Here is a 23,996-nt window from a genome sequence, read left to right as displayed (position 1 = left end):
ATCGATAATTATAGTTTATATTTAACCTATAATTTTATTGAATTTTGTTAGACAAAACGTATTATTCCTTACTACTTTATTCTATATACAACATATAGTTGCCAACCTCTCGATAATACACCTTTCTCGGTCTTAAAGTATTACTATAAACAATATAATAACGAGACTGCTTTTTAGGGTAGTAATACGAAATATAAAGCCAATTTCTTCGCGGGTATTTATAATATACGCACACGATTATTAACCGAGCGGACAATTCGACACGGGTTCCGAGAAACTGGAATTTGGCCTATCAATTCAGATAAAGGTCTTAAAAAATTGAAGTTGACAGATAATGATCTTCCCGAAATACCGGGGTTTATAGTTTATGATATTATATCTAGAACGACACCACCCCTACTATCAAGTTCACTGCCAAATTCACTACCTATAACCGTTCAAAAACTCCGAAAAGCGAGTAGTAAGGTCGTAAAGTATATACAAAACGATACTACAATTTCTCCGAAGGTACGGGATAGTCTTTCTCGCATTTTAGAAGGTGGACTCGCTCTTGCCGAGGTTAGTGCTCAATTCGCGGAGGACAATGTTCGCATTTTATAACGGAAAAAGCAGTCCAATACTGCTAAAACAAAGCGTAGGCTGCCTGAACTAGGCCCTCGTTTAGTAAAGGACTGCAAAAAACATATCTCCGACCGTGCCGACCGAGAAAGACTACAGATATTCAACAGATCTAAGAAAGCCTGGCGGGAAGCAGCTATTTTGAAAGCGATTGACGACGGCGACATTGAAAACCCGGGTGATATTGAGGATGATGATGGTGCAGAAATGGCCCGGGAATGGATAGATGATCTTTATTGTGTTGATTTAGAAGGTGATGCTATTTAAATTCAATTAATTAGTTGGTGTTGGTGGACAAAAATGCAATTAGACCCGGGATGCAATTAGACCCGGGAACCCGGACACCGCGAAGGCGGTAGCCGCAGTTCGACGACCCGGTTATTCATTTAAATTCATACAACTAAATAAATATAGAATATGCTACAAACTACGTCCAGGGAATGGATTAATACTAATTATTGATATTAGCAGGCCTTACCCTAAAATAGGCTAGTATATGCATATGCGTAAGCATAGTTCTCGCCTGAGATGTCGCGTCACGATATTCGGCGTCCCGATCCGGGCAAGTTCTGTCAGCATTTCGAGCCGCATGTGATCCTATGATTTCTACTTCTAAGCTTCTTAAATCAGTTAGCAGCCTCACTTTTTCCGCCATCAATTCCCTTCTTGCAACATGTCGTGTCCTGAATGTTTCAACGGCCATATCCATCAAGGTACTCCACGAGGTGAAGTCACCACCTTACATGGATTAAAGGCCTGCACCACCAAGCCTTCCGACGATGCAGCCCACCGAGGAATTATCGTTATAGTTCCCGACGCCTTCGGATGGGAATTCGTGAATAACCGTATCCTGGCCGATAACTATGCCGATAAGGGAAAGTACCTCGTCTACCTTCCCGACTTCATGAATGGTAAGTATGAGCATCGTCAAATATACCTCGAAGAAATCACCCGCTGAGACATTTATCCCAATTTCAGGGCATGCGGCACCGGTCAGCATGTTGTATAATACCAGAGAGTTACTCAGAACAGATGGACTAGCAACTTGGCTCATGAAGCCGTAAGTCACAATAACATAATACGATCCACGGATATAATACCGGGATGCGTTAAGAGAACCATCGCTAAATCGAGAAATAGCTATTATGTGGCCTCTGTGATGACTCAAATCATCCCCTTTAAATACCACAATTCTTTCGAGACCGCGTGGCCTATTGTGAGAGACTTCTTCAAGTCCGTGCGAGAAAACGAGGGCTCCGAGCTTCCTATCTATGCAGCTGGGTTCTGCTGGGGAGGAAAGCATACGGTAAATCTGGGCTTCGGGGACGACACCGCTTCCAACGGAAAGCCTCTTCTTAATGCTGGGTTCACCGGTCATCCCAGTAACCTCGAGATCCCCAGTGATATCGAGAAGATTGTCATTCCTATTAGCTTTGCCCTTGGCGATAAGGACATGGTTATGAAGCCTCCACAGATAAAGCAGATTCAACAGGTTTTTGAGAAGGAAGCTAAATCGACAAAAGGAGAGGTGAAGGTCTATGAAGGGGCCGGTCATGGATTCTGTGTGCGAGCCAGTGTTACTATAGGCGGTGCAAGCAACCAGGCTGATGAGGCGGAGGATCAAGCACTAGCTTGGTTCGAGAGACATTGAAGCATTGTTTCAATGGACATTTTGTACCTAATGCTTATATCTGACGCTTGATTTGGCCAAAAGAGGAGCTTAGTGACTTGCCCGTTATAGAACTAACCGGCTAGGTCACCAAGTCATTACCTTGACAATAATCAGCATTTAGAGCCCATATAAACATCATCGCGAACGTCTCATTCAAACCAGTGCTAGTCACTATACTAACCCATGATTTTCATTAGCGTCTAAATCTGTCAGCCTTTTTATTTCTATCCCTCAGGTCGCCTCGCCTCATCTCCGCCGTCCCTCATGTCTTTCCTAGCCATCAAACCCCTAAGGAGGGTGGCCTTATGCCTTTGACTACACCACACTTCTTGGGGGAGCGTGGTTCCTTTTTCTCCTCAATTTTGGGTCAAACCTACGGCAGGTTTTCGACGCCATCGCGCCAACCCATATAATTTGTTTACCGCCTATTTTACCATACTCATTTCTAGAGACCTATATGATCTCTCCCATCTAAGATATCATTACCAAGGAGATTGAGATCGGTAATATTGAAGGATATAGAAGGACTCTTCTTTTCTAAGAATACTAAGAAAGATGCACTAAGGAGTAAAAGCGGACATATGCTATCCCCTTCTCTAGATATGATCTTAGTACGAGTGAAATTTGTACTACCTAGGTATGGGTATAGATTATTAATTTATTATTAACAAGAATAGTCGGCCGCTAATGCGGCCTCGTCATGTTTTTTAGATGCTCTTTTTAGATGCTCTTTTTAGATGCTCTTTTGTAAATTCGTCATGGAATCACAGCAACCACGGCTAGCTTTCATATTCTTCCTTGGCTTCATTATCCGCATGAGGTACACTCCCGACCTTACTCGATGCCATACGGAGTGAATTCAAGACGCCAATTTAGTAGTCTGGCTGCTTGCTCACCTCAATTTCAACCACCAGTACTATTATGTCTGTCCGCAACGAGAGCACCCGCCTTTGTCTTGTCCAAAGACTCGACAAAGGATCCATGAGAGATACGGCGTTTGTTCCTTTGTTGCTTACAATGAAAAAGCCTTTTGTCCAATGAACCCAGTCAACATCAATCACGAATGCATAAATACATGGGATTCTCCATCTTTTCGAGCTAATCTTCCCATCATCCACAAAAACAAAACATTCTAGGTGAGCAGACCTACACAAATCCACCCTGCTAATCTGTCCTCCAGTCTATTTCTCACCACAGATAATCAACATGCCTTTGAATAAATACCCAAATAACGAAGAGATCGACAACATGAACTACGAGAAGCGATTCCTCATCGCATGCGCCTGCTTCAAGTCCTGTCTCTACGAGGAACTTCGATTCCTGAGTCTCGGAGACGGTCTCCGCTCCGAGATCATTCCAACCCTCTACAAGCTAGTGAAGCTGCTGAAAGCTATTTTTGTACTGGGTGAGCAGATGGCTCGCACATGTCCGGATTGTCGCACTGTCCGTAAGAGGCCTACGGACCATTTCTTGGCCCAGTTCGAGCGTCTGTGTAGCGACCGCATTATGGCCCCTTTGACACGGGCCATTGCTGAGCTTGAGGCAGATCAGTTGTTTCCAGAGCCGAAGGCGAGCGTTGACTTTTATGTATCTTCGGATTTGGATGATTGCCGCGCGGATACAAGTGCTTTGCTCTCTAGTGATAAGCTGCCTTTGGAGATGACTGGCGGCGTTCCGTTTCAGAGCATTTCTCGCGCGTGAGCTTCTTTGGGGTTTTCTACTTGTTGGGTTGTTATAGAAGTCTCTTGCACAGAATATGCTTTTTTTCATGGCCTTCGTATACATCTAAAAAGAGCATCCAAAAGACCAATAAAAATACATGGCAAGGCCGCATAAGCGGCCGACTATTCTTATTTAGTTGTTATTGAATAAACCAGGTGTATCTCAGATGTTTGACTTTACTTTCCATCGTAACCCTCCAACGTAGGATTAAGTCTTAATGGGCGTAGTTTTTAAATTTTCTATCTCTAATATCTCCCAGCCAAAAACTATACGGAGTAGATAGACTAATTTAGAGTTGAGAATAAATAGGGAGGTTGTAATCTCATGTCCCTTGCATGTTACGCAAAATCTGATCTCAAATCCGATTCGTGCCCATCTTCTTCCCTGTGTCCTAATAATTCGCCTAAATTTTGTTTAATTACGTCTCTTTCCTTTTTATTTCCTTCGAAAAATATACATCACATCCCATACCCTGACATAATCACCAAAAAATAAATCGGACCCCTAAGGGGCCAAAAACCGCCCGATGCTGCACGGGCCCCTCCAGATGAGCCCCCCAATCACTTGGATGTCATCAGCACTCCAGCTCTAGTCGCATTGCTTATCCCAAAGCCCAACACCATGTCTCTACAATCGGCGGCAGGTAGCCACCCACCATGCCACCAAACAACCGCAATCCGACTACTAGCCGACTCCCTGTATGAGTCAACGCGCGGGTCAACCAGCCTAACGAACCAGGCCCAAAACGAACTTGGTCTACTGCTGGCCGTGCTAAGCGCAACCGAGACGTATACATCGTCTCTAGGCGCAGAATGCGTCCACTTTGCAGTCCTAAAAAAAAGATTGCACAGCTGCCATGTCATTCTGCTGGAACTGCAGAAGTTGTTGTTACATCCAGATACGCTCGGGGCTCAGAGTCTGGTTTCTGATATTCGCGCGCGTCTCTCGTCGGTTATTTTTGGGATTACCGAGGTGAATTTGAATATGATGATGTGTGTTCGCTATGTTCTGTGTGTGCGTTGGTCTGAGTTTTAACATTCATACAGATCATCGCAGAAGATTATTGAGCACGCGCTGAGGTGTTTTGTCAATGACGTTTCTGCTGGCAATAGGGACGCTTTGGTTGTCTCTGATGTTTTGAATGATTCTTCGAAGCTTGAGGAAGATGGTGTCTGGGCCCGGCTACAGGGGGAGTTTGTCGCTACTGGTATTTCCTCGGATTTGTTGATGTTGAACCGGAACTTCGTGATATCGACTCTTCGAAAGATAGCACATGACTTACTATCTACGAACGAGGACACGACTCCAAGGAGAGTCACTGAGTCTACAGTACCAGAACCAGCCCTGAAATTGGGACGCCAGAGAAGCCTGGACGACAAGGACTGGCTAGCAGACGAACTACCTGGTCTTCCATTCCTCCCACTCCCGCCAAAAGGGTTCTCATTTTCGGACAAGCACAGCTCATATTCAATCCCAGAGCAGCCCTATCCAGAAAAAGAGACTATACGAGAAGAAAACTTCCCAATACCAGTGACATTGGACATGCAAGACTGCACAGATACACAGAAACAAGCGCTACCAGTCGAGAACTTCCCCATCCCAGTTCTCACAGAACAGCCCCCTTCACAAAAGGACGACGGCACAAACCTCCCAATACCAGTGAAAGTACCTACCTCGCCCAAGCCACCAAAACTCTCACTAGACCTGGACTCCTTCAAAGTATCCAGAAACTCAAAAAAGCCCCACCGCATGAGCCGCATCCTCTGGGAAATAACCAGCTCCAAAGCACCCTTCATAGCCGCCATAAAAGCCAACCACGACGAAACCGTACAAACCCTCCTCTCCAAAGGCGCCGATGCCAACTCCCAAAAAGACGACGGCACAACAGCCCTAATGGCCGCTGTCTCCTACGGCCACGAAGCCCCAACCCGACTACTCCTAGAATACGGCGCAGACCTAAACGCCCAGGCCCTAACAGGCGAGACGGCCCTCAGCATCGCCGCAACACGCGGGTTCGACCGCATCGTACGGATACTGATTGCCTCGGGCGCGAATGTGAATTCGGGGAAGGGGATTGGCAAGACGGCGCTCTCGCAAGCTGCCGCGTACGGACAGGACCGGATTGTGGAGCTTTTTCTAGATTGCGGGGCGGATATCAATGCTGTTAATAGTACGGGGGATACGGCGTTGGCGGTGGCGGCTTTGAATGGGAATATGAGGGTTGCGAGATTGTTGCTTGATCGCAGGGCGAAGGTTGATCTTATGCGGTATCCTTGGCAGACGCCGTTATATAAGGCTGTTCAGTCGAATGTGGTGGGGATGGTTAGGCTTTTGATGGAGCGTGGGGCGGATCCGTTTGTTAAGGGAGGGGTTCGCAGGACGGAGACAGTTATGGCTTTTGCAGGGAGAATGCAGAGGAGGGAGATTTTGGAGGTTTTTGCGCAGTATGGGTATTATCCTGGGGGAGGGGGGCCGGTGAGGTATCAGTATTTCTGATGGGTTTATGATTTATGGAGTATGCGTATAATATCTATGTAGCATCTAGCGTGAAGCGATTTTGATTCTTTTTCGGTTTGGCTCTCTTGATTTTTAGCAGGCCATGTTTTGGAGTTGCGAGTTGGGATCATGATTTTATCTCTATATTGTTTCAAATGTGCGAATGAGATGTCTATAGGTACCATTGCTACCAGAGGCTAAAAAGATAGGCATAGTAACACAATAACACCAGATGATCGCAATCAAAATACATCATATTCCGAATAGTATTTGGGGGCCAAATATCCCGAAGCCCCACGAGTATCTACATGATTGAAGCATTTGCGCCTAAGCCTACGACTCAGCCTTGAAAGGCTCACGGACGGGCGCCCAAACAGGCATTGATCGGCTATGGAGCTGCCCGTGGCCATGTGATTGGGTTGGCGTTCACGATATTGCCCACATCGGGTGTAATAATGCCAGGGGTCCAAATGGGCGGGATTTGGATTTCGATCGGGGTTGTCTGGAGTGTAGAAGAACAATTATGATAGTTATATGTAGAATTAACTGCGATATACTAAGCTCAACAGACTTGTATTGCACTATATGGATTTGCACTATCTGTAGGGCTTCTGCGACCTCTAGCATGTTATACAAAACACAGGACAGTATCTCACCTTCATGTGGACCTGATACAAACAGAAATCGGTCGCAAAATGAGCCGCATTCCTGTCAACAGCCTTTTACAATACTCCGTACTATATACATCTTTTAGACGATTCCTGTATTTCATGTATCCTAAATCTCGTCAATTCAGGATACGAGTATAGAGTCGCGTCAATAGTATCTGAGGTCCTAAAGTCTTCTGGCTACAATTTCCGTCCGTAGTACTTCAACCCTCATTCAAAACATCAATGTGCAAGGTACAAAGCTGTGGCTTAGACTTGGCATCTCCCAAACTCGTTGAAGGCAGTGCTCTCATGTGGAATTCCCCCGGTATCCACTATAATACGAGCTGTACTTTACATATTAGCCCTTGACTTGACGATCATATCTCTATTTTTATCATTTATCTTATTATCTGGAAATTCTGCCATATTTCACTTAAAAACCTTCCCACCCCCATTACACAAGTGAAACATCACGGCATCACCACGAAACTACCTCTCCCCAATACCCCAGACTCAAAAGTCAACAGCAACAATGCCAGAACACATCCAACACCCCGAGCCAACACCTAGTACGCAATCAACCCCCTCACATCCCCATACAGTACCCAATAACTAACAACCCCTAGCACCGGCCCCAACATATAGCGAAGCCCCAGAAGTCGTCACCCCAGACCATCAAACCCAAGGCCCAATTAGCCCAAGCTCCACCGGACAATCCCTCCCGTCCACCCTACACACAAGCTACACGCCAACCCCAATAAACGGCCCCTCAGAAAAACAATACCCTCACCAACCTGACTCTATCGGCCAAGCACCAGCCTACGACGCGCCGACATCAATGGCTACTCCCCCCGAGAAGACGTACCCGGGCCAGCCCCTGCCTCAGTATTCACAGGCACAAGCGCAAGCGCAAGCACAACTCCAGGGTCACCCGCAGCAGTACTACACGCCTTCTGGCCATCCCAGTGGATATGCCACCGTTGTACCGCTGCACTGTGTACAGTCTGCGCCGTGCCCGGTTGATTGTCCTGTTTGTGGAGAACGGGAGATGACTAGCGTCGAGGCTGTTAGTGGTGGGACTACGCAGTAAGTTTGATTTCCTAAACAGTTGAAATATCGGATTTTGTGGTTGACCTTTTTTTTTTCGTTACAGTGGCTGGGCTGCTATTCTTTGCTTCTGTTGCTGTCTCGGATGTGTCCCTTACTTGATGTCCTCGCTTAAGGATGTCGAGCATTCTTGTGGGAAGTGTGGTGCTAAGCTTGCCAAATGGCATAATAGTGGACGTGTAAATGTTTTGCAGAATGGGGCGCGGAGGTGAGGATTTACATACATATCTACTTCGCGTTTGATTTGTTTTCTTCTGTTCCAGAATTGATACCACTTTGTATTTGACGTCATCGTTTTCGGGGTTGGAGTTGACGTTGCGCAACTTGTGAACTTATTTCCATTTCGGTGTTATGATCGCATATTTGACTGACTTACGGTTTAACAAGCTGAATTTATGAGAAATATTTCAATTGGCAGATATGATGATAAACGTAGGAAACAGATGAACGCGCCAAGCCAACCTCGTATCCGATGATGCGGATCACTTGACATCCATTTTTCTCAATACGAAATCACGAAACCCCAAAGACCTCGATTGTAGACATTTTACAACCTCAGACAAAAGCAAAATGATCCGTTTCATCTTCACAGCAACGGCAATAATAACCAGCTCCTCGGCAATCTACTTCTACATCTTCCATGAGCGCCTATCAAAACGCATAGCGCACAAATCGCACCTTGGAACCCTCTCCACAGCCACAAAACAACCAAGTATAGAATCAATTCCAGAAACCGTCTTCTGCGATGAGTACTTTACGCTCTATGACTACGCCTCAAAGTCTGTGCCACGAGCCTGTCTCCCCGAAAGCGAGACCACAGATGTGCTCTTCACAAAACTCGTGCGCCGCAACATGAGGGTTTTCTCGCGGTTCCCGCAGGCGCTTATGCTTGCCATGGCCAGTAAAACTCCGGAGCAGAAGCAGAGTTTCGAGGCGGGGTATCTTGCCGCGTTGGACTTTGAGGTTGGGGATTTGGTTTGTGGGGTTTATCGCGTTGTGGCACGGAAGAGGAACCGGGTTGAGTTTGAGATTACTATGGAGACGGTGGATTTTGTGCAGGGGAGGTTGGCGATTAGTTATGAGGAAAGTAGTAGTCTGGAGGGAGAGGGAGAGGGGGAGGTTGTGTTTTGTAGTGGTCTGGAGGGGGAGGGAGAGGGAGAGGTTGTGTTTTGTAGTGAGACGGTTATGTGGAAGAGAGCGGATGAGGTTAGGAAGATGCCGTTGGAGAGGCCTGTTTTGAAGTGGATGCATGAGACAGCTGCTTGGTGGTTGATGGACTCTGGGGTTAGGTGTTTGACGGATTTGGAGGGTTGAGTGACTTGTTCTAGTTGTTCTGGCTGGTTTTACCTGGAGTTAGATCTGGATGTCTTCGAGATGATACTTTTGTGTTGGAAATACTGGTATTACGGCAATGGGAGGACTTGCTTGCGAAATGAGTTATAATTGTAATATATTTTATGATGTGCTATAGACAGACTTGTAAGAAAGCAACATTTAAACACTTCCAGAGTCCTTACTGAAAACCGTATATTCTTTTTATGTAATAAAAAGAAAAAAAAATACAAAAAGATTGAGCACGACGGCTGCATGATTCGAACATGCGCCCGCGAACGGAATTGATTTCTAGCTGTGGAGATTGTTAGTGAATGTTTTTGTGGATCAATTTGTTGAAGAGAAACGTACTCAATCGCCTTAGACCACTCGGCCAAACCGCCGCTTAATAATCATACGTTCAGAGAAACGACATGTCAGTGGATGGATTTAACATATCCAACGCACAGTTTGGTTCATGCGGTATATTGTCGTCGGGGTGAATCGAACAGTTAGGCAGCCTGGATTCCCGCCATTTCTATAGAACGTCCCCGAAATCTCGTCCGGGTAATTGTATTGAGGCCGCTTTGGTCAGTGCCTCCGTCCTCTCGGCTTGGAACTTGTCCTACTCGACCAGGAAGTTAATATTCCTGGCTCTTTTGGTTGACATAGTTGACATAGTTGGGTCACCTTCTCCACGAACTTGGTCTGTCTCTTCGGAGTAGTGCTATTCAAGTTAGCGAGGAGGTGTCACGATCTGCATGTTATGCATGCATTACGCTCGCTTACATTATTTCCTTTGTCACATGCTTGCTTGTTTGCACATCACATTCGTTTGCTCTCTTTCCTTTGTTCTACAGATTGCTATTATGCCTAATCGGGTGATAGCTACTAAGCCTAATTAGGAAAGAGGGATGTTTGATTGTTTGCTAGCATGGGGGAGCGCTCTACTATTTAAACCCCATGCTCTGCCAGCTCTCTCTCTCTCTCTCTCTCTCTCTCTCTCTCCTTACTAGCTTTGTTATTCTCGTTGGAATGCACTCTTTCTTCATTGATCGATCTGGCACGTAACAGGAGCATGGAAAGGTTATGGCGGTGTACTTACCAGATATCGATTCCCATCTTCGATCTCGTAAATAATCACATAAATGGGGTTGAGAATGCTCTGTCCCCCTTTTCACTTAGTCCTGTCACACAATCCTGTCCTCCCCTTCTTTATTGGTCCCAGACCCAACAGAGGATGTAACTAATATGAGTCAATATTAATTTCCAGAACAGAAGCAGATATCGAGCACTCACCTGTATGTTATTGTTTAGTGATAATTGGCGCATTCCTTTGGTCAACCTGGCGCATGGATGAAGTAGAGCTTGAAAGGAGCATCCTTCTTCTTGAGTCCATACTCGCTTCCTCTAGCAGGCCGCCCAATATACTAGATGTACGCAGCCTCAAATCCGGCAATAGGCCCTCCAATCTCCTCATTGAATGCTTCCGATGTCCACAGGTGTCCTTCCCGAAGCACTGGTTTCCGGTAGACGACCATCACTGAAAACAGTTGGACCGGAACCAACATAGGATTTAGTTGATATCACTGCCATCTTCGACGTAGGTGCTTCAAATGGCCAGTGTCCGTTCCACAGCTTGTAGTGATCATAGTGAAAGTCAAAGTGTAGGAAAGTTGCGAACGGTAAGATCTGGACGAGCTTTGCATCCAAGCAACAGGGTTTTGGCGATAGGTAATAGCACCAGGCAGTAAGCCAGCTTGAAGATGTACATGTCGACTAAACTCTGCGCAACAGTAGCCATAGTGTTCCCCTAGAATCTGCGTCAGGGATGTCTGGCCTCCAGGTAAGAAAGTGGTTTCGGCAGAATTTCGAGCCTTCCCACACAGGGCTGAAGCAGGTCTTACAGCGCCACGTTGTCTGGTTGGCATCTGCCTCCAGGAAATGACGCCTCAAAAACTCACTAAGCCGGAACCGCCCATTGCAGGGTGGGCGGCGTCGGGTTATGATCCCAATATGCTGTCTCGAACGGTAAAAAACACCTGTCTCGAACGAGATGATTGTGCTATTTGGGCACAGTCACTTTCAGCCATGGGCGAAGGGTACTGGAAGAAGCTTCTATCCCAGAAGTTGACTCCCATCATGATTCATCGTCCACATGCTAGTATATATATGGTCGATGATGCTGTAGGTTCGAAAGGCATGGTTGTGATAGTTGGTGGAAAGGTGGCGTGATGGGGACTTATAAAGATATGAGAAATAGAAGCAATACAGCTTGCAGGTTAAGCACCTAAGCTGGGGGTTTATATGTATAGAGAAGGCAGGTGAGAAAGAGAAAGAGAGACGGGGCTGGGGGGGAGGGAGACAGAGAGGGAGAGAGAGGGAGGGGAAGGGAGGAAGGATAATGGTGAGCAGAGGTCACGTCCGCCTGAGGCAGGAAGGCATGACATATCAAAAAAAAAGAACGGATATTGGAGTGCATTTGTATCTTTCCACACCTTCTGTTTATAATTTCGATTGGATCAGGGTGACTGGACCTATAAGAAACCATTCCAGCATCCAGTCAACATAGATATGTCTTGCAGTGTGCGTCATCGGAGTTGGATACAATGGGTATTGTCAGGCGGCTTGGATACAATGGGGATGACTCTTTGAGGATAGCTGGAACAAAACGACTAAAAGGCCAAAGATCCTTGGCGATATGTTCTACACCCAAACAATTTCACAGACAGTGATGAACAAAGAGTTTCACCATAACACCGAAACAATGCCTTTAACCCTATCTTTGTTATATCGCATACCTTTCTTTGTCCATCGACTCGGCTTTGTACTCGCTCATCGGAGACTCCCTCGCCCCCAGACCAAGTTATATATAAGCTGCGACCCTCGCACAGATCTAATGTGGCAACAGAGCACTCCTCTCATCTTATCTCATCTCATCTCATATATTCTCTACTTCCAACCCATCTATTCCATTCCCCCATTACTTGAGAATGTGCAAACACACCTACCACCACTATCCCGGCTGCGGACACATCTCCAACTGGAGTATGACCAGCTGCCAAGAATACACCAACAAGCTCCGCCTGGCCGGTCCAGAGCGCAGCCCATCCTGCACCCAGATCATACTCTCCCACGATATCCTCTTCTCCGCCCAGCCCAGCATGTGCGTGCAGTGCGAGAGCGAGTGGGTTGAGAACTTCGCCTCTCATAGAGACGACCAGATCCAATCCTCCAACTCTTACCGGTTAGTTGAGGCTATGGATGATAGCCAAATTATCGAAGTTAACGCGCGCATGGTGAGTAATCCTACTCACGACAACAGGGACACAAGCAGTACTGACCACAGCGACAATGGTCAGGTCTTCTTGGGTGCTGCCGTTGATGATTCGGGCAATGGGGACGCGGACGGTGCTGGCCACAGCGACAATGGTCAGATCTGCTCGCGTGCTGTTGTCGGCGAATCGGAGGAGGATTGCGGAAGCTTGGCGCGTTCTGATAAGTCGTCTAGAACGGCTTTTAAGTTTTCTCGTACTAATCCTAATTCAACGGTTGTGGCTGGAGATCTTGGTTCTGTTTTGGCTCCAATTGTTAGGACCAATCCGGATGATCTCTCACACAGCGGACATGAAAAGGACAATGTTGAGACTGAATCTCCAGATATCGAGGACGCTGTATGTGAATCTCCCAGCGATACAAGCAGCTGTAACACAGACAGTTCTGGCTCGTCGCTTTGTGGATCCTCTTTGATAAGGTATAATATACTTAAACTGAGAATTGACGAATATCTTGAGAAGCGACAGCGACAGCGGGAGGTAGACACTGATCACGAACAGCACGACGTTAAGACCTCCGATGTGGACGTGAACACTTACCTTGCTGACGTAGTTGACCCCCATGTTGCTGTGAAAGACACGCCTTCTGCAGAAGCAGTTGATAACCCTGGAGCTGACCATCACTCATGCGACGGGTCCGCTCTTGACATTGACCTTGTGCAGCAGCGTATCGAAGCGACCGTCCTGAAGCGCATTGAAGAAAACAACAAAAAAGAAGCCCGACAGGAAGCCATCTCCAAGCTCCTCGACACCGCACTTCTACAAAAGGACCGAGGCGATCGGCGCGAGCGGAACGCCGAGCTGGGCATCGAAGAGGACCCTCATCTGTGGGACACAGAGTCCCTCGACCAAATGTGGCAAGCAAAAGATTCTACTACTGCAACCACCGCTGACACCGGCATCCCCACCTCCCCACGGACCTGCACATCCCCCAAGACCGAACATACCTCACCAACCCCAGACCCAGACACCGAGCCGCAGAAGCACCTGTACATGGGCAGTATGTTTGCCAACGAAGAACAAGCCTATCAACGAGGACTTCGAGAAGTCCGACCCTACGGTAATTACGCCGGTGAGTCTGAAGGGTTCATGCTCGCACTCTCGGAAGACGACGCGAACCGACAGGGCCTACTAGACCCAATGCACGTGCGAGGGTGCTGCGCGGAGCGACGCGCCGACTTCCACCTCTACTACGGGGCAATGCAAGCACCGTCGGAGGTCGAAGCAGAAAAACGTTGGCTGGAGGATATCCGACGGATCCCCGGTGAAAACGGGAAGTTCTATGGGTTGTTGCGGGCGGATGATCTGCAGCACGCCCGGGCAATGGGATTAACTGATATCAGCCATCCGTGGGGGTGTTGCAAGGAGGGGCTTTTTACGATGCCGGAGCGTGTGCGTCATCGATACACTGGGTTCATGTGTGCGGTCTCCCTGGAGGCAGTTGGACGTATGGGACTGTGTGATGCGGAGCCAGTTCCTGGGGAGTGTGGTGATTACTACGGTGGGACTTATTATGGGTATATTGAGGCATATTCTGAATTGGATGCGTTTCAGATGGGATTGAAGGAGCCTGAACATGATGAGGATTGTTGTGTGGAGGCCGAGGTTGCCGATGTGTCGATCACTGAGGCGGGGCAGTACACGTATTACGGTTATATGTATGCGGGTTCTGAAGAAGAGGTTGTGAATAGGGGCCTTGAGGATGTTCTGCTTGTTCCTGGATTTGATATTAAGTATTCTGGGAATTTACGGGCGGACTCCGAGGAGGAGGCGAAGGCTTTGGGTCTTTTTGAGCCTTCACGTATTAAGTGATGTGCGATACAGAATTTCCTTTTTGGGGGGAATATTTTCTTTGCACTCCTTTCCTTTCTTTTCAATCTTATTTTTCTTTTGTATATGGAGTATTGAGGCATAAAATATATCCTTTTTCCCTTTTTCCCGTTTCCTTTGTCTTAGAACGAGAGCGAGAATAGAATCTCAAATTTGATCGCGATTGATTTTATAAAACGATAGTCTGCTGGGGTTTTATATGCTAGTCTAAATTTGGATGCTGCTACATCCTGACTGTTTTTTTTAACCAAATCCAACTCCACTAGGCTATTATCTTGCATCCCATGTGATTCTGAACTAAGGATTCCACCAATAGTAGAAGATGTCTTTAATTGGACATAGGAAGGTTGCGTCTGAAACGTTAGGATTTTGCGGGAATTAACGATAACAGGGTGAAGAGGTGGTTATGAATGGAGTGGTTATTATTATAGTTATTATTCTACTGTAAGTGCACGATTAAAACGTCATAGTCATGATGTAGAGGCCTGCCTTTTGGGGCTACGATCGACTTCCTTCACGGCACACAGTTTTTGAGAAAATCAATAGTGTCCAGGGCGGGTTCAATAAAAAAAGGGGAGACTTCGGTGCCAAGAGATCTTGATCTCGAATTTCATCTTATTTGTCTTATCCAACCAATCATAACTTGTCTTCAATTGACAAATAGCAAGAGTGGATATTCTCCATTCGTGGACGGGACCTAGACGAGCCACCGCAGTGATGGAGTAACCAAACTCAACTGAGACCCTAACTGAGCAGTTATTGACCTCAATCGACTCAAGGTCTCCACAACGTAATATTGTTCAGCAGAACTATGGAGTGAAATGGTCATCCCAGCCATAATGATCGACAACCCGACGCTGAAAAAATCTGGTTAGGGGCCCACTTCCTCGTGCAAGTCCTTACCCCGTGGCTCCAGTTCCCGTCGATGCACGATGTTGTACATAAGGACATGAAGACCCGACATTCTGGACACTAAGCGCTACCTAACTTCACTCACATTCCTTAAGCACTTGCATTTTTTGTTCGATATGGGGTCCGAATACGGTGCCACGGCTGAGTCCAAGGTCCAAATTGATCTCGGCCCCGTCACCATCTGGTGGGCTGTTTGGGCATGCGTGTGGACGTCCGCCCTCGTGGCCGGTATGGCCTATCTGATCGCTAACCGCGATATGCCGACACTTCGCATTCGAGGCCTTGCTCTATCGTTAACCTCTATCGCTATTCTTCATTTATACTGGATCCCGACCCAGTTCGCTACTATGATCGGTACTATCCTGCCGGGTGATTGCGGCTATTGGCTTATGGGAACTCTGTTGCCCTGTGGCATGGCGCTTTTCCATGGCTCTAACACTCGTTTCCAACATGTCGCTAAACTCCAGAGGAAATATGCTCTGGATGGACACCGTTTTACTGAATCGCCTGCCTTGGAAAACAAGGATGGGTTGATCAACCGTTTCCGTGCTCTGGGATATACTACCAAGATTCTTATTTACGTCGCTATCGCAATGTTTGCTCAGGTATGGTTACCCCGCCTTCTCATATATATGGCAACTCTTATCTAACTCGCCTTCTCATGCAGGTGTTCCTCACTGTCCTCATGTGGGTAATCTCTCGCAAGTACCACAGCTCATGGGGTATTCCCGGCACCGGAGTCCATGGTACCCCCGCAGAGGTGCTCGCGGCACAAGGTGCAGGATGGGAATGGTGGCCCGGTGTGGTCTCGCAGTTCTTCTGGTCTTGGATCGTTGCCCCCGTCGTCCTCTGGAAATCCCGCAACATCCACGATACCCACGGCTGGCGAGTCCAGACCATTGGCTGTGCTATTTCCAACCTTCACGCTACCCCGATGTGGCTCATCGGCCTCTACGTCCCTGCCATGGCCCCAGTCAACAAGGTCTTCGTTCCTCCTCAATGGTAAGTTCTAAACCAACATAACCACAAAGACCTAACTCTAATGCAACTATTCTATAGGATCTGCGTATCCATCATGTTCATCGAAATCTTCACAGTCTTCCTCCCTTGCTGGGAAGTCATGCGCCACCAATCCCTCCGACAAGAAACTCTCGAGTCGATCGCACGCTGGGAACTTAAGGTCAAATCCGCAAGCTCCGAAGAAAAGTCCCTCCACTCCGACATGACAATGGTCTCATCCATCATGTCAGGCTGGAAATCGAACAGCTCGACAAGCACATTCAACTCGCGCGACAGCATCCTCACAATGGGCGCCCTCGAACACGTCCTCGAGCGCAACCCAGCCCCACTCCAAGAATTCTCTGCTCTACGCGAATTCTCCGGCGAGAACATCGTCTTCCTCACCAGCGTCGCAGAATGGCGCAGCCGACTACCACAGTGTATCAAGGACGGCAGCGCATTGCAAGAAAAGAACAAGCGCGACATCGTTCGCGAAGGCTTCAACCGCGCGCTGCACATCTATGCCGAGTTTATCAGTGTCCGTCATGCCGAGTTCCCCGTCAACATCTCGCACCAGGAACTGCGGAAGCTAGAAGACGTTTTTGAGAAACCGACACGTCTTTTGTACGGCGAGGAACGCGACTGCGATCCCACTAGTCCCTTTGATAAATTCACTTTTGATCTTCCGTCGCCGGCTTCTGTCGACTCTGGGAAGACTATGGCCGGTGAGATGGCGGGGTCGATTAAGGACCGCGTTCAGTACTGGGGTGATATTCCTTTGGACTTTGATGCTTCGATCTTTGATGCTGCTGAGGCTAGTATTAAGTACCTTGTGCTTACGAATACTTGGCCTAAGTTTATTAAGGATCGGAGGACTTCGCTTGGTTCGATCGAGACTCTCAAGATTGAGGTTTAGATGTTTTACTGTGTGCGGCATGCGAAATGAGTTTAAGTCGTTTTAAGATTTGGGTCGGTATTTTTGGATTTTTGGTATACTTGATGTCTTTCTTTCTTTTTTTTTTTTTTTCTTCTCTGGCTTTTGGATATCCCTACACTTGTTGGGGGTCTCCTGGGCCGTACATACTAATTGGTTCTCATGGTTGGATATAATATTCTGGATACCCACACACAATGTATTTATTATTGATAATATTATCAAACACATTCTTTTATCAGACTAAAAAGGACGTGGCTGTAAGTAGTAGTCCTTCTACCCAGTAAGGCTAACATCTCGAAGTAGCATGTCGTCAAACTATAGCTGGCCGCGCTTACAGCGGGAAAAAAGCAATTAAATGACGCTTCAAGACAGGATTTGCACTGTGCATAAAATTGATATTTGGAATATAAACTTTCGTATCTCATCACCATCAGGAATTACACTAATGTTCAAAAGCCTTTACCACACTGGCACTCCCCTCAGCCCCTAACCCAGACTTCTTCGCCATGAACAGCACACTCAAAGCAGCATTGCCAAGATTCAAAGGACAGTGTAGATCGCGCGCCTTCTGCACAGCCTTCTCTAGACGAGAAGTAGCACCATCAACAGTCTCCCCATTCGCACTCTGTCCAAGCCCCTCAATAATCTCCAAACCCTTCGTCATAAACTGCCGACTAGCACCAGCAGCATCGCCAACCAAAGTATAAAACTGCTTCAAATCGACCTTGAGATAGCGCGCAAACGAAATAGCCTCCGCAGCCGCAACGAGGTTAGTCACCTCCATCAGATCCAACACCAACTGCAACGCCTCCGCCGTCTCCTCCTCAGATTTAGTAGAAGAGACCTTGGTAATCGGCTCAGCAAAGTACTGCCGCACCATAGACGAGTCATCAACAGGTCCATAACCCTGCAACAAAGCCGACAAATAAACTTGCTCAGCAGTGGAGCACAGCGGAGTCGGGAATTGACTTTGTCGGGCAGAGGTCGTGATAATCCCCTGATCGGAAACTCAATTAGCAAATTAATTTCGCCCCTAAACCCGAACCCACTCCAAAAATAAAATAAACAAAGATCGAAATATCCTTACCACATCCTTCAGAATAATAGTCAAAGCACTAGCACCAGGATGCCAATCCTCATCCAACATCCTCTGCAACCGATTCTCATGCATCCAACTCCAAGCCGGACTGGATTTAATCGCCTCAGCGGTCTTCACAGCATCTAACCCCAGTCGCGCCGCGAAGCCCTGAGCTTCACCGGCACCAAGGATATGGATACCTGCCAGAACCTGGTGCACCATCTTCATATTACTACCTGCGCCAATCCCGCCAGGGACAAGGTATAGCTTATTAGCGTCTGACATCTCCTGTAGCAGGAACCGGCCTTTCTCGAGCGCGGCATCTGGTGCACCGGCCATGATTGACAATGTACCAGCTGCGGCGCGAAGCGCGCCACCGGATACGGGTGCGTCGATGAAAGATATGTCGGTTCTGCCGAGGGAAGCGAGCTCTGCAGCGACGGATTGGGCGTAGGATGCTGGGACGGTGGAGCAGAGAAGGAGGGTTGCATTTTGGGGGAGGGCTTTGGATCATATGAGTTAATTTCTTGTTTCATGTTTCAAATGTATCTTTTTGGATTTTATATTTCTGGTTTGAGGGGGTTGGAGTGGGGGTGGTGTTTACCTGCAACTATACCATCATCACCGAAAAGAACACTCTGCACCTGCGGCGCTGAAGCTACCATGCAAACATAGAAATCCTTTTCGTTTGCCGAGTCCTGTAGTGACGATGCTGGTATTCCGCCTGCCGCCTTGAAGCGCTCTACTGAGGCTGGGAACACGTCGAAGCCGTGTACTGGGTAACCTTCTTTCACGAGATGTGTGGCCATTCCGAAGCCCATGGCGCCTAGGCCGACGAAGCCGATTGACGGTTTGGACATTGTTGTTGGTTGTTGAGACGAGGAATTAATGTATAGAATTGAATTGAATAGAATAGTCACTGGAGAATATTTCCTGGGGAAATGTCGATTGTTAATGTATAAAACAAAATAAACTGGCTCGAGCTGCGTGGGGGTTTTATGAGGGGAAGATGCTGGGGGAAACGCGGGATGGTTCGGTGGAAGTCCGAGGGGTTTACCTTGGCTTTTTCCAGGACTGATGGCTTTGCCAGGGTCCAATTCTGGAATTTGATTGTTTCTTGATTGCCGGTTAATTGATTTGAGTCTGGTGATTTTTGTTGTGCTTGTTGGAAGTGGTACTTGATGGAAGTTCGGAGGTTGGCCGACATCTCAGGCCAAACATCACTTTTGTATTATTTTGAATGGCTAATCAAGGGTCCTTCGGTTTGATTTGACGGAGCAGTGATATTTATGCTTAACATTTACAACAAAACCTAATAAGAAATACTGCTCCCATCTATGCACTTTCCATATTAGCGGGGGTATAAGTGCAGAAGGGCCTGTTGTTGCCTCATTCCAATGTTAGTAACAACAATGAACTCATTTATTCAAGACGACTAGTTTAATTTAACCGTCTGGGAATTAAAAGCACTACCATCATCTTTTCAGGGCTAATATGAAAGTAAATTCCGCCGGCCCTGGCGAATATCTCAAAGTGACGTAGCTTCCGGAGCAACTCCGACACTCGGATGTGAAGCGACCAACTCGGACAACACAACGAGACTATATAACACCGCGGACTCCGGTTTACAGTAAATCTCGAAACTACAAACCCCTCATTTCCCACGAAACCATCTCCTCGCCCTCCCACTCACACCCACCCAAACCAAAAATGACCCTCCAAGAAAACCGCGCCCTGCGCATCCTAGACCACGCCTCCGAAAACCACTATGGCATCCCCGCAATGTGCTGCTACAACGTGGAAGGCATTCTGGCGACCGTCCGCGCCGCCGAAGCCAAACGCTCCGCAGCAATGATCCTCCTCTTCCCATGGGCCATCCACTACGCAGACGGCCTCCTCGTCCACGCCGCCGCCGAAGCCGCGCGCAAAGCCAGCGTGCCCGTGACCGTGCACATGGACCACGCGCAAACACCAGAGATAATCCGGTATGCGGCTGATCTGGGCGGATTTGATAGCATTATGGTCGACATGTCCCACTACGAGAAAGCGGAAAACCTTTCCCTGACGCGCGAGCTGGTGGAGTACTGCCATGCGCGGGGGATCGCGACAGAGGCGGAGCCTGGTCGGATTGAAGGTGGTGAGGATGGTGTTGCTGATACGGCTGATCTTGAGGGATTGCTTACGACGCCGGAGGAGAGTCGGGAGTTTGTTGATACCGGAATTGATTGGCTTGCGCCTGCGTTCGGGAATGTTCATGGGGAGTATGGTCCCAGAGGGATTCAGTTGGAGTATGAGAGGTTGAAGTCGATTAATGAGGCTGTTGGTCGGGAGGTGAGGCTTGTGCTTCATGGGGCGGATCCGTTTACTGAGGAGATCTTTAAGAAGTGTATTGATTGTGGGGTTAGCAAGGTGAATATTAATAAGGTGTTGAATAATGAGTATGTGAGGGTTCAGGCGGAGATGGCTGGGAAAGTGCCTTTGACGACGTTGTTGGAGGAGGCGACCAATGCTATGCAGAAGGCTGTTGAGGGGTGCATTGATCGGTTGGGGTCTGGGGGGAAATACCCGTCGAGTTAGAGATGAGGTTGGAGGGGTTTTAAATTTTATTTGTTGAGACAAATTCTGTGTGATAATCTTATAGATTCAGGATTGTATGGAGAGCCAAAACGGTTCCTATAAATTAACGCAATTGGATATATGAAAGATTTCATGAGAAAGAAAAAGTAAAAAGCGCCCCAATCGATTGTCAAAGAGGTACGGAAGTACAAAAGGAGCGGAAGCGGAAGTGACCAGCATCAACATTCGATACATAAATATTCCACACCGCACTGAGATCATAGCGAAACAATAATCTTAACGGCGGAGACCGAGGCCAGCCAGGGGACCGCCAACGAGACCTCCGACAACGGGAAGGTTCTCAACAAGGCCGCCAAGGGGGCCAGGAGCAGCGGATGCGGCAGGAGTGGGAATTGCGCTAGAAGGAGAAGCAGAGCTGCCCTTGGCGGGGGTGGGAATAGCGCCGTGGGAAGGAGTGGGGAAGGCGGTAGGGGCAGCCTTCTGCGAGCTGCTAGGCGAGGGGTGAGGGAGATGCGAGGCCTGGGAGATGGCAGGATTCGGGAAATTCGCGACTCCATGGGCGGAAGTTGGCTTGGCTAGCACGGCGTGGGTGGTGGATGAGTGCGCAGCGGCCTCAGCGGACTTCTGCTTCTCAGCCAAGGCCTGGTGCATTGCGTCCAGGGCGGAGGGGAAGTCGTCAAATCCATCACTGTTGTCTTCAATGCTGGAAGAGCCTGTTGGGTTGAAAGGGAAGCCGCCAGTGACGTCTCCGAAGTCGTTGCTGGGCTTGGCAGCAGCGGGACCAGAGGGAGCGGCGGGGGCGGCGATAGCACCGATGGCGAAGAGCGCCAGAGAGATGTATGAGACGTGCATTTTTATTGGTATAGTGACCTTGGTCTTGGGAATAAATGAGGGTATAGATGGTCAGAGAGGCAAATGAAGGAATGGCTAATCATCGATGGAAGGGTTATAATGGTCTTTATGTAGGCAATATAAGGCTCTGGATGGACTGTTATGATTGCTGTTTTGCATCTCCCATGCCTCGCGCTCTTATTGATAGGGATCAACATCGCTGGGATGACGTCCACATAGCAGGGAGCCTATGCCTATCGGAAGGTTGCAAAGGGTTCCATATGCCGCGTATGCTGGCTTCCCGTGGAATGATCGCCTAGAGACCTGCCCAGGGAAAAGAAAAGCTTGTCATATTCGGGAGATCAAATCCCACGATCAACATTTTATGCGCGGAGGAGCCAAAACGTGCAAACTTAACGGCTAGATTATATCGGAGGTAATGTGACATGGTGGCGCACATGAAGCCCTTTCAGTTCCCTCGTGGATGCGAGTCAAGAATATGTAGGTTTTACAATCTAGGGCAATAAATGTGACTGCTTTTCCCAACTGTTACCCAAGTCTATCTTAGGCTGATGGTCCCCAGAAACAGTAAACTACGTTGTATAAACGTACTACTATAACAAGTATAGCAGAAACCCTTTGGGGATATTCTTGCCCGAACACACAAAGTGATCAGACCTTAACAAAACTTCCTTCAAAGGGAGATGAATGTGTAGGGGATATTCTGGCACGCAGGAGGTATCCCCTAGCAACACTAACTACCCCTTGCAGCGCCGGCCAATCAGTCCATGATATATACGAGCTTACTTTGCATAGAGACTGCTTACATGTACTTTTCTTATTTCTGCATTGTAGTCACATATTCGCAGGATCGCGTCAGAACTGATCAGTGTCTTTAGATTTGATCGTGTATGCAGTGTTGTGATCTGTGTGTGGGGTTACATCGAGCATGATCCCGCTCCTATCCCTAACTTGATGGCTTGCTTAATATGGGCAGAACCTAGTTTTGGTACATCTTGAATCTACTGTTCAATTCATTAAATGCTCGGTTGCGGGGTGGGGTTTTACCGCAATAGGTCATCTGGAGCCAATTTTAATAAAGACCGCAGTAGCAACATTCCAATGTTGGATGAAGTACGTACTTCGTATGTATACCGCTGTAGGCACTACGAGTTAATAAACTAATATTCTTTAATATATTCTTTATGATAGGCTAAAATTAATATCAAAAATGGGTGGATATAATGAATGCATTGTGTTTCCTGGGATCGGTTCGACCACTGGGCTCTTCATCGTGCCTGGCTAAAATATTGCACTACGGTGTACATCATATAAGGAATATTTCTGTATCTGTATAAGAAGACCTACATATATTAGAGGAGGGATAGAAGTCAACCGTTCGATAACTATACTATCCAACACCTAACAAGAGTTATATCTTTAACAACTCGGTAATATATATAATGCCTTTTTATTTAACATAAATTTTGAAAATAGCCCAAAAAAGCGGTGGACATAAGATAAATTTTGAACAAACAGCTAATATAATATAACGATATAATCTTACTATAAATAAACCGTTTAATAACGGTCGCTAGTACAATCACACCTTATTAATTTGTACCTCGTTCTTCCACTTCTTAATTTTTGTATGGGGTGCCCGGATAATCATGTTTACATAATGGATCACGACGCCAAGCATTCTCAGTTAGGACTAGTCCCTCGGTTTTGCAACTTTTCAGGTTCCCCTGGAATATCCCTCACTATTTCACTATTTAGTAAATCGTTCTAATTTTATGATTTAGAAGAATCAGACCTCCCATGATTCTTCCGAATTAAAGAGATGTACCTGATCTTTTCCAAGGTAGGTAAAACCTCCGGTTTACTTCTACCCGTTCTGGTCAGTGGTACTATGCACTGG

The 23,996-nt window shown here is 47.3% G+C and overlaps 10 protein-coding genes across 10 annotated transcripts; 8 read left to right on the top strand and 2 right to left on the bottom strand.

The window, feature by feature from the left end:
* The first annotated feature begins 1,269 nt into the window (after positions 1 to 1,269).
* N7455_004493 (dienelactone hydrolase family protein) lies at positions 1,270 to 2,396 on the top strand. Its single transcript, XM_040958235.2, has 3 exons — positions 1,270 to 1,529; positions 1,597 to 1,678; positions 1,759 to 2,396. The coding sequence occupies exons 1-3, from the start codon at positions 1,292 to 1,294 to the stop codon at positions 2,267 to 2,269; spliced, it is 831 nt and encodes a 276-aa protein (XP_040811431.2). The 5' UTR covers positions 1,270 to 1,291; the 3' UTR covers positions 2,270 to 2,396.
* A 1,100-nt stretch (positions 2,397 to 3,496) lies between these two features.
* On the top strand, positions 3,497 to 6,508 carry N7455_004492 (ankyrin repeat domain-containing protein; the record flags this gene model as incomplete). Its single annotated transcript, XM_040958252.2, has 3 exons — positions 3,497 to 3,737; positions 4,701 to 5,004; positions 5,059 to 6,508. The coding sequence occupies 3 exons, from the start codon at positions 3,497 to 3,499 to the stop codon at positions 6,506 to 6,508; spliced, it is 1,995 nt and encodes a 664-aa protein (XP_040811360.2).
* A 1,131-nt stretch (positions 6,509 to 7,639) lies between these two features.
* N7455_004491 (LITAF-like zinc ribbon domain-containing protein) lies at positions 7,640 to 8,562 on the top strand. The gene is made up of 3 exons (XM_040958186.2): positions 7,640 to 7,727; positions 7,785 to 8,244; positions 8,312 to 8,562. The coding sequence occupies exons 1-3, from the start codon at positions 7,691 to 7,693 to the stop codon at positions 8,475 to 8,477; spliced, it is 663 nt and encodes a 220-aa protein (XP_040811405.2). The 5' UTR covers positions 7,640 to 7,690; the 3' UTR covers positions 8,478 to 8,562.
* A 273-nt stretch (positions 8,563 to 8,835) lies between these two features.
* On the top strand, positions 8,836 to 9,579 carry N7455_004490 (uncharacterized protein; the record flags this gene model as incomplete). The annotated part of the gene is made up of 1 exon (XM_040958125.2): positions 8,836 to 9,579. One exon carries the CDS (start codon positions 8,836 to 8,838, stop codon positions 9,577 to 9,579), a length of 744 nt encoding a protein of 247 aa, XP_040811413.2.
* Positions 9,580 to 11,520: 1,941 nt separating this feature from the next.
* On the top strand, positions 11,521 to 11,811 carry N7455_004489 (uncharacterized protein; the record flags this gene model as incomplete). The annotated part of the gene is made up of 1 exon (XM_065604815.1): positions 11,521 to 11,811. The coding sequence occupies one exon, from the start codon at positions 11,521 to 11,523 to the stop codon at positions 11,809 to 11,811; it is 291 nt and encodes a 96-aa protein (XP_065461715.1).
* A 758-nt stretch (positions 11,812 to 12,569) lies between these two features.
* Positions 12,570 to 14,723, top strand: N7455_004488 (uncharacterized protein; the record flags this gene model as incomplete). Its single annotated transcript, XM_040958218.2, has 1 exon — positions 12,570 to 14,723. The coding sequence occupies one exon, from the start codon at positions 12,570 to 12,572 to the stop codon at positions 14,721 to 14,723; it is 2,154 nt and encodes a 717-aa protein (XP_040811327.2).
* Positions 14,724 to 15,769: 1,046 nt separating this feature from the next.
* On the top strand, positions 15,770 to 17,568 carry N7455_004487 (uncharacterized protein; the record flags this gene model as incomplete). Its single annotated transcript, XM_040958250.2, has 3 exons — positions 15,770 to 16,258; positions 16,321 to 16,655; positions 16,713 to 17,568. 3 exons carry the CDS (start codon positions 15,770 to 15,772, stop codon positions 17,566 to 17,568), a joined length of 1,680 nt encoding a protein of 559 aa, XP_040811312.2.
* Positions 17,569 to 18,031: 463 nt separating this feature from the next.
* Positions 18,032 to 19,527, bottom strand: N7455_004486 (uncharacterized protein; the record flags this gene model as incomplete). Its single annotated transcript, XM_040958142.2, has 3 exons — positions 18,032 to 18,586; positions 18,677 to 19,170; positions 19,272 to 19,527. The coding sequence occupies 3 exons, from the start codon at positions 19,525 to 19,527 to the stop codon at positions 18,032 to 18,034; spliced, it is 1,305 nt and encodes a 434-aa protein (XP_040811369.2).
* An 850-nt stretch (positions 19,528 to 20,377) lies between these two features.
* On the top strand, positions 20,378 to 21,244 carry N7455_004485 (class II fructose-bisphosphate aldolase; the record flags this gene model as incomplete). Its single annotated transcript, XM_040958161.2, has 1 exon — positions 20,378 to 21,244. One exon carries the CDS (start codon positions 20,378 to 20,380, stop codon positions 21,242 to 21,244), a length of 867 nt encoding a protein of 288 aa, XP_040811342.1.
* A 276-nt stretch (positions 21,245 to 21,520) lies between these two features.
* Positions 21,521 to 22,096, bottom strand: N7455_004484 (uncharacterized protein; the record flags this gene model as incomplete). The annotated part of the gene is made up of 1 exon (XM_040958183.2): positions 21,521 to 22,096. The coding sequence occupies one exon, from the start codon at positions 22,094 to 22,096 to the stop codon at positions 21,521 to 21,523; it is 576 nt and encodes a 191-aa protein (XP_040811351.1).
* Positions 22,097 to 23,996: the final 1,900 nt, after the last annotated feature.

Source organism: Penicillium solitum (genome assembly GCF_028829755.1).
Source record: "Penicillium solitum strain IBT 25940 chromosome Unknown utg000003l_segment0_segment0, whole genome shotgun sequence".
NCBI lineage: Eukaryota > Fungi > Ascomycota > Eurotiomycetes > Eurotiales > Aspergillaceae > Penicillium > Penicillium solitum.
The sequence above is the reverse complement of the archived record's forward strand: the minus strand, read 5'-3'. Positions and strand labels throughout refer to the sequence as shown.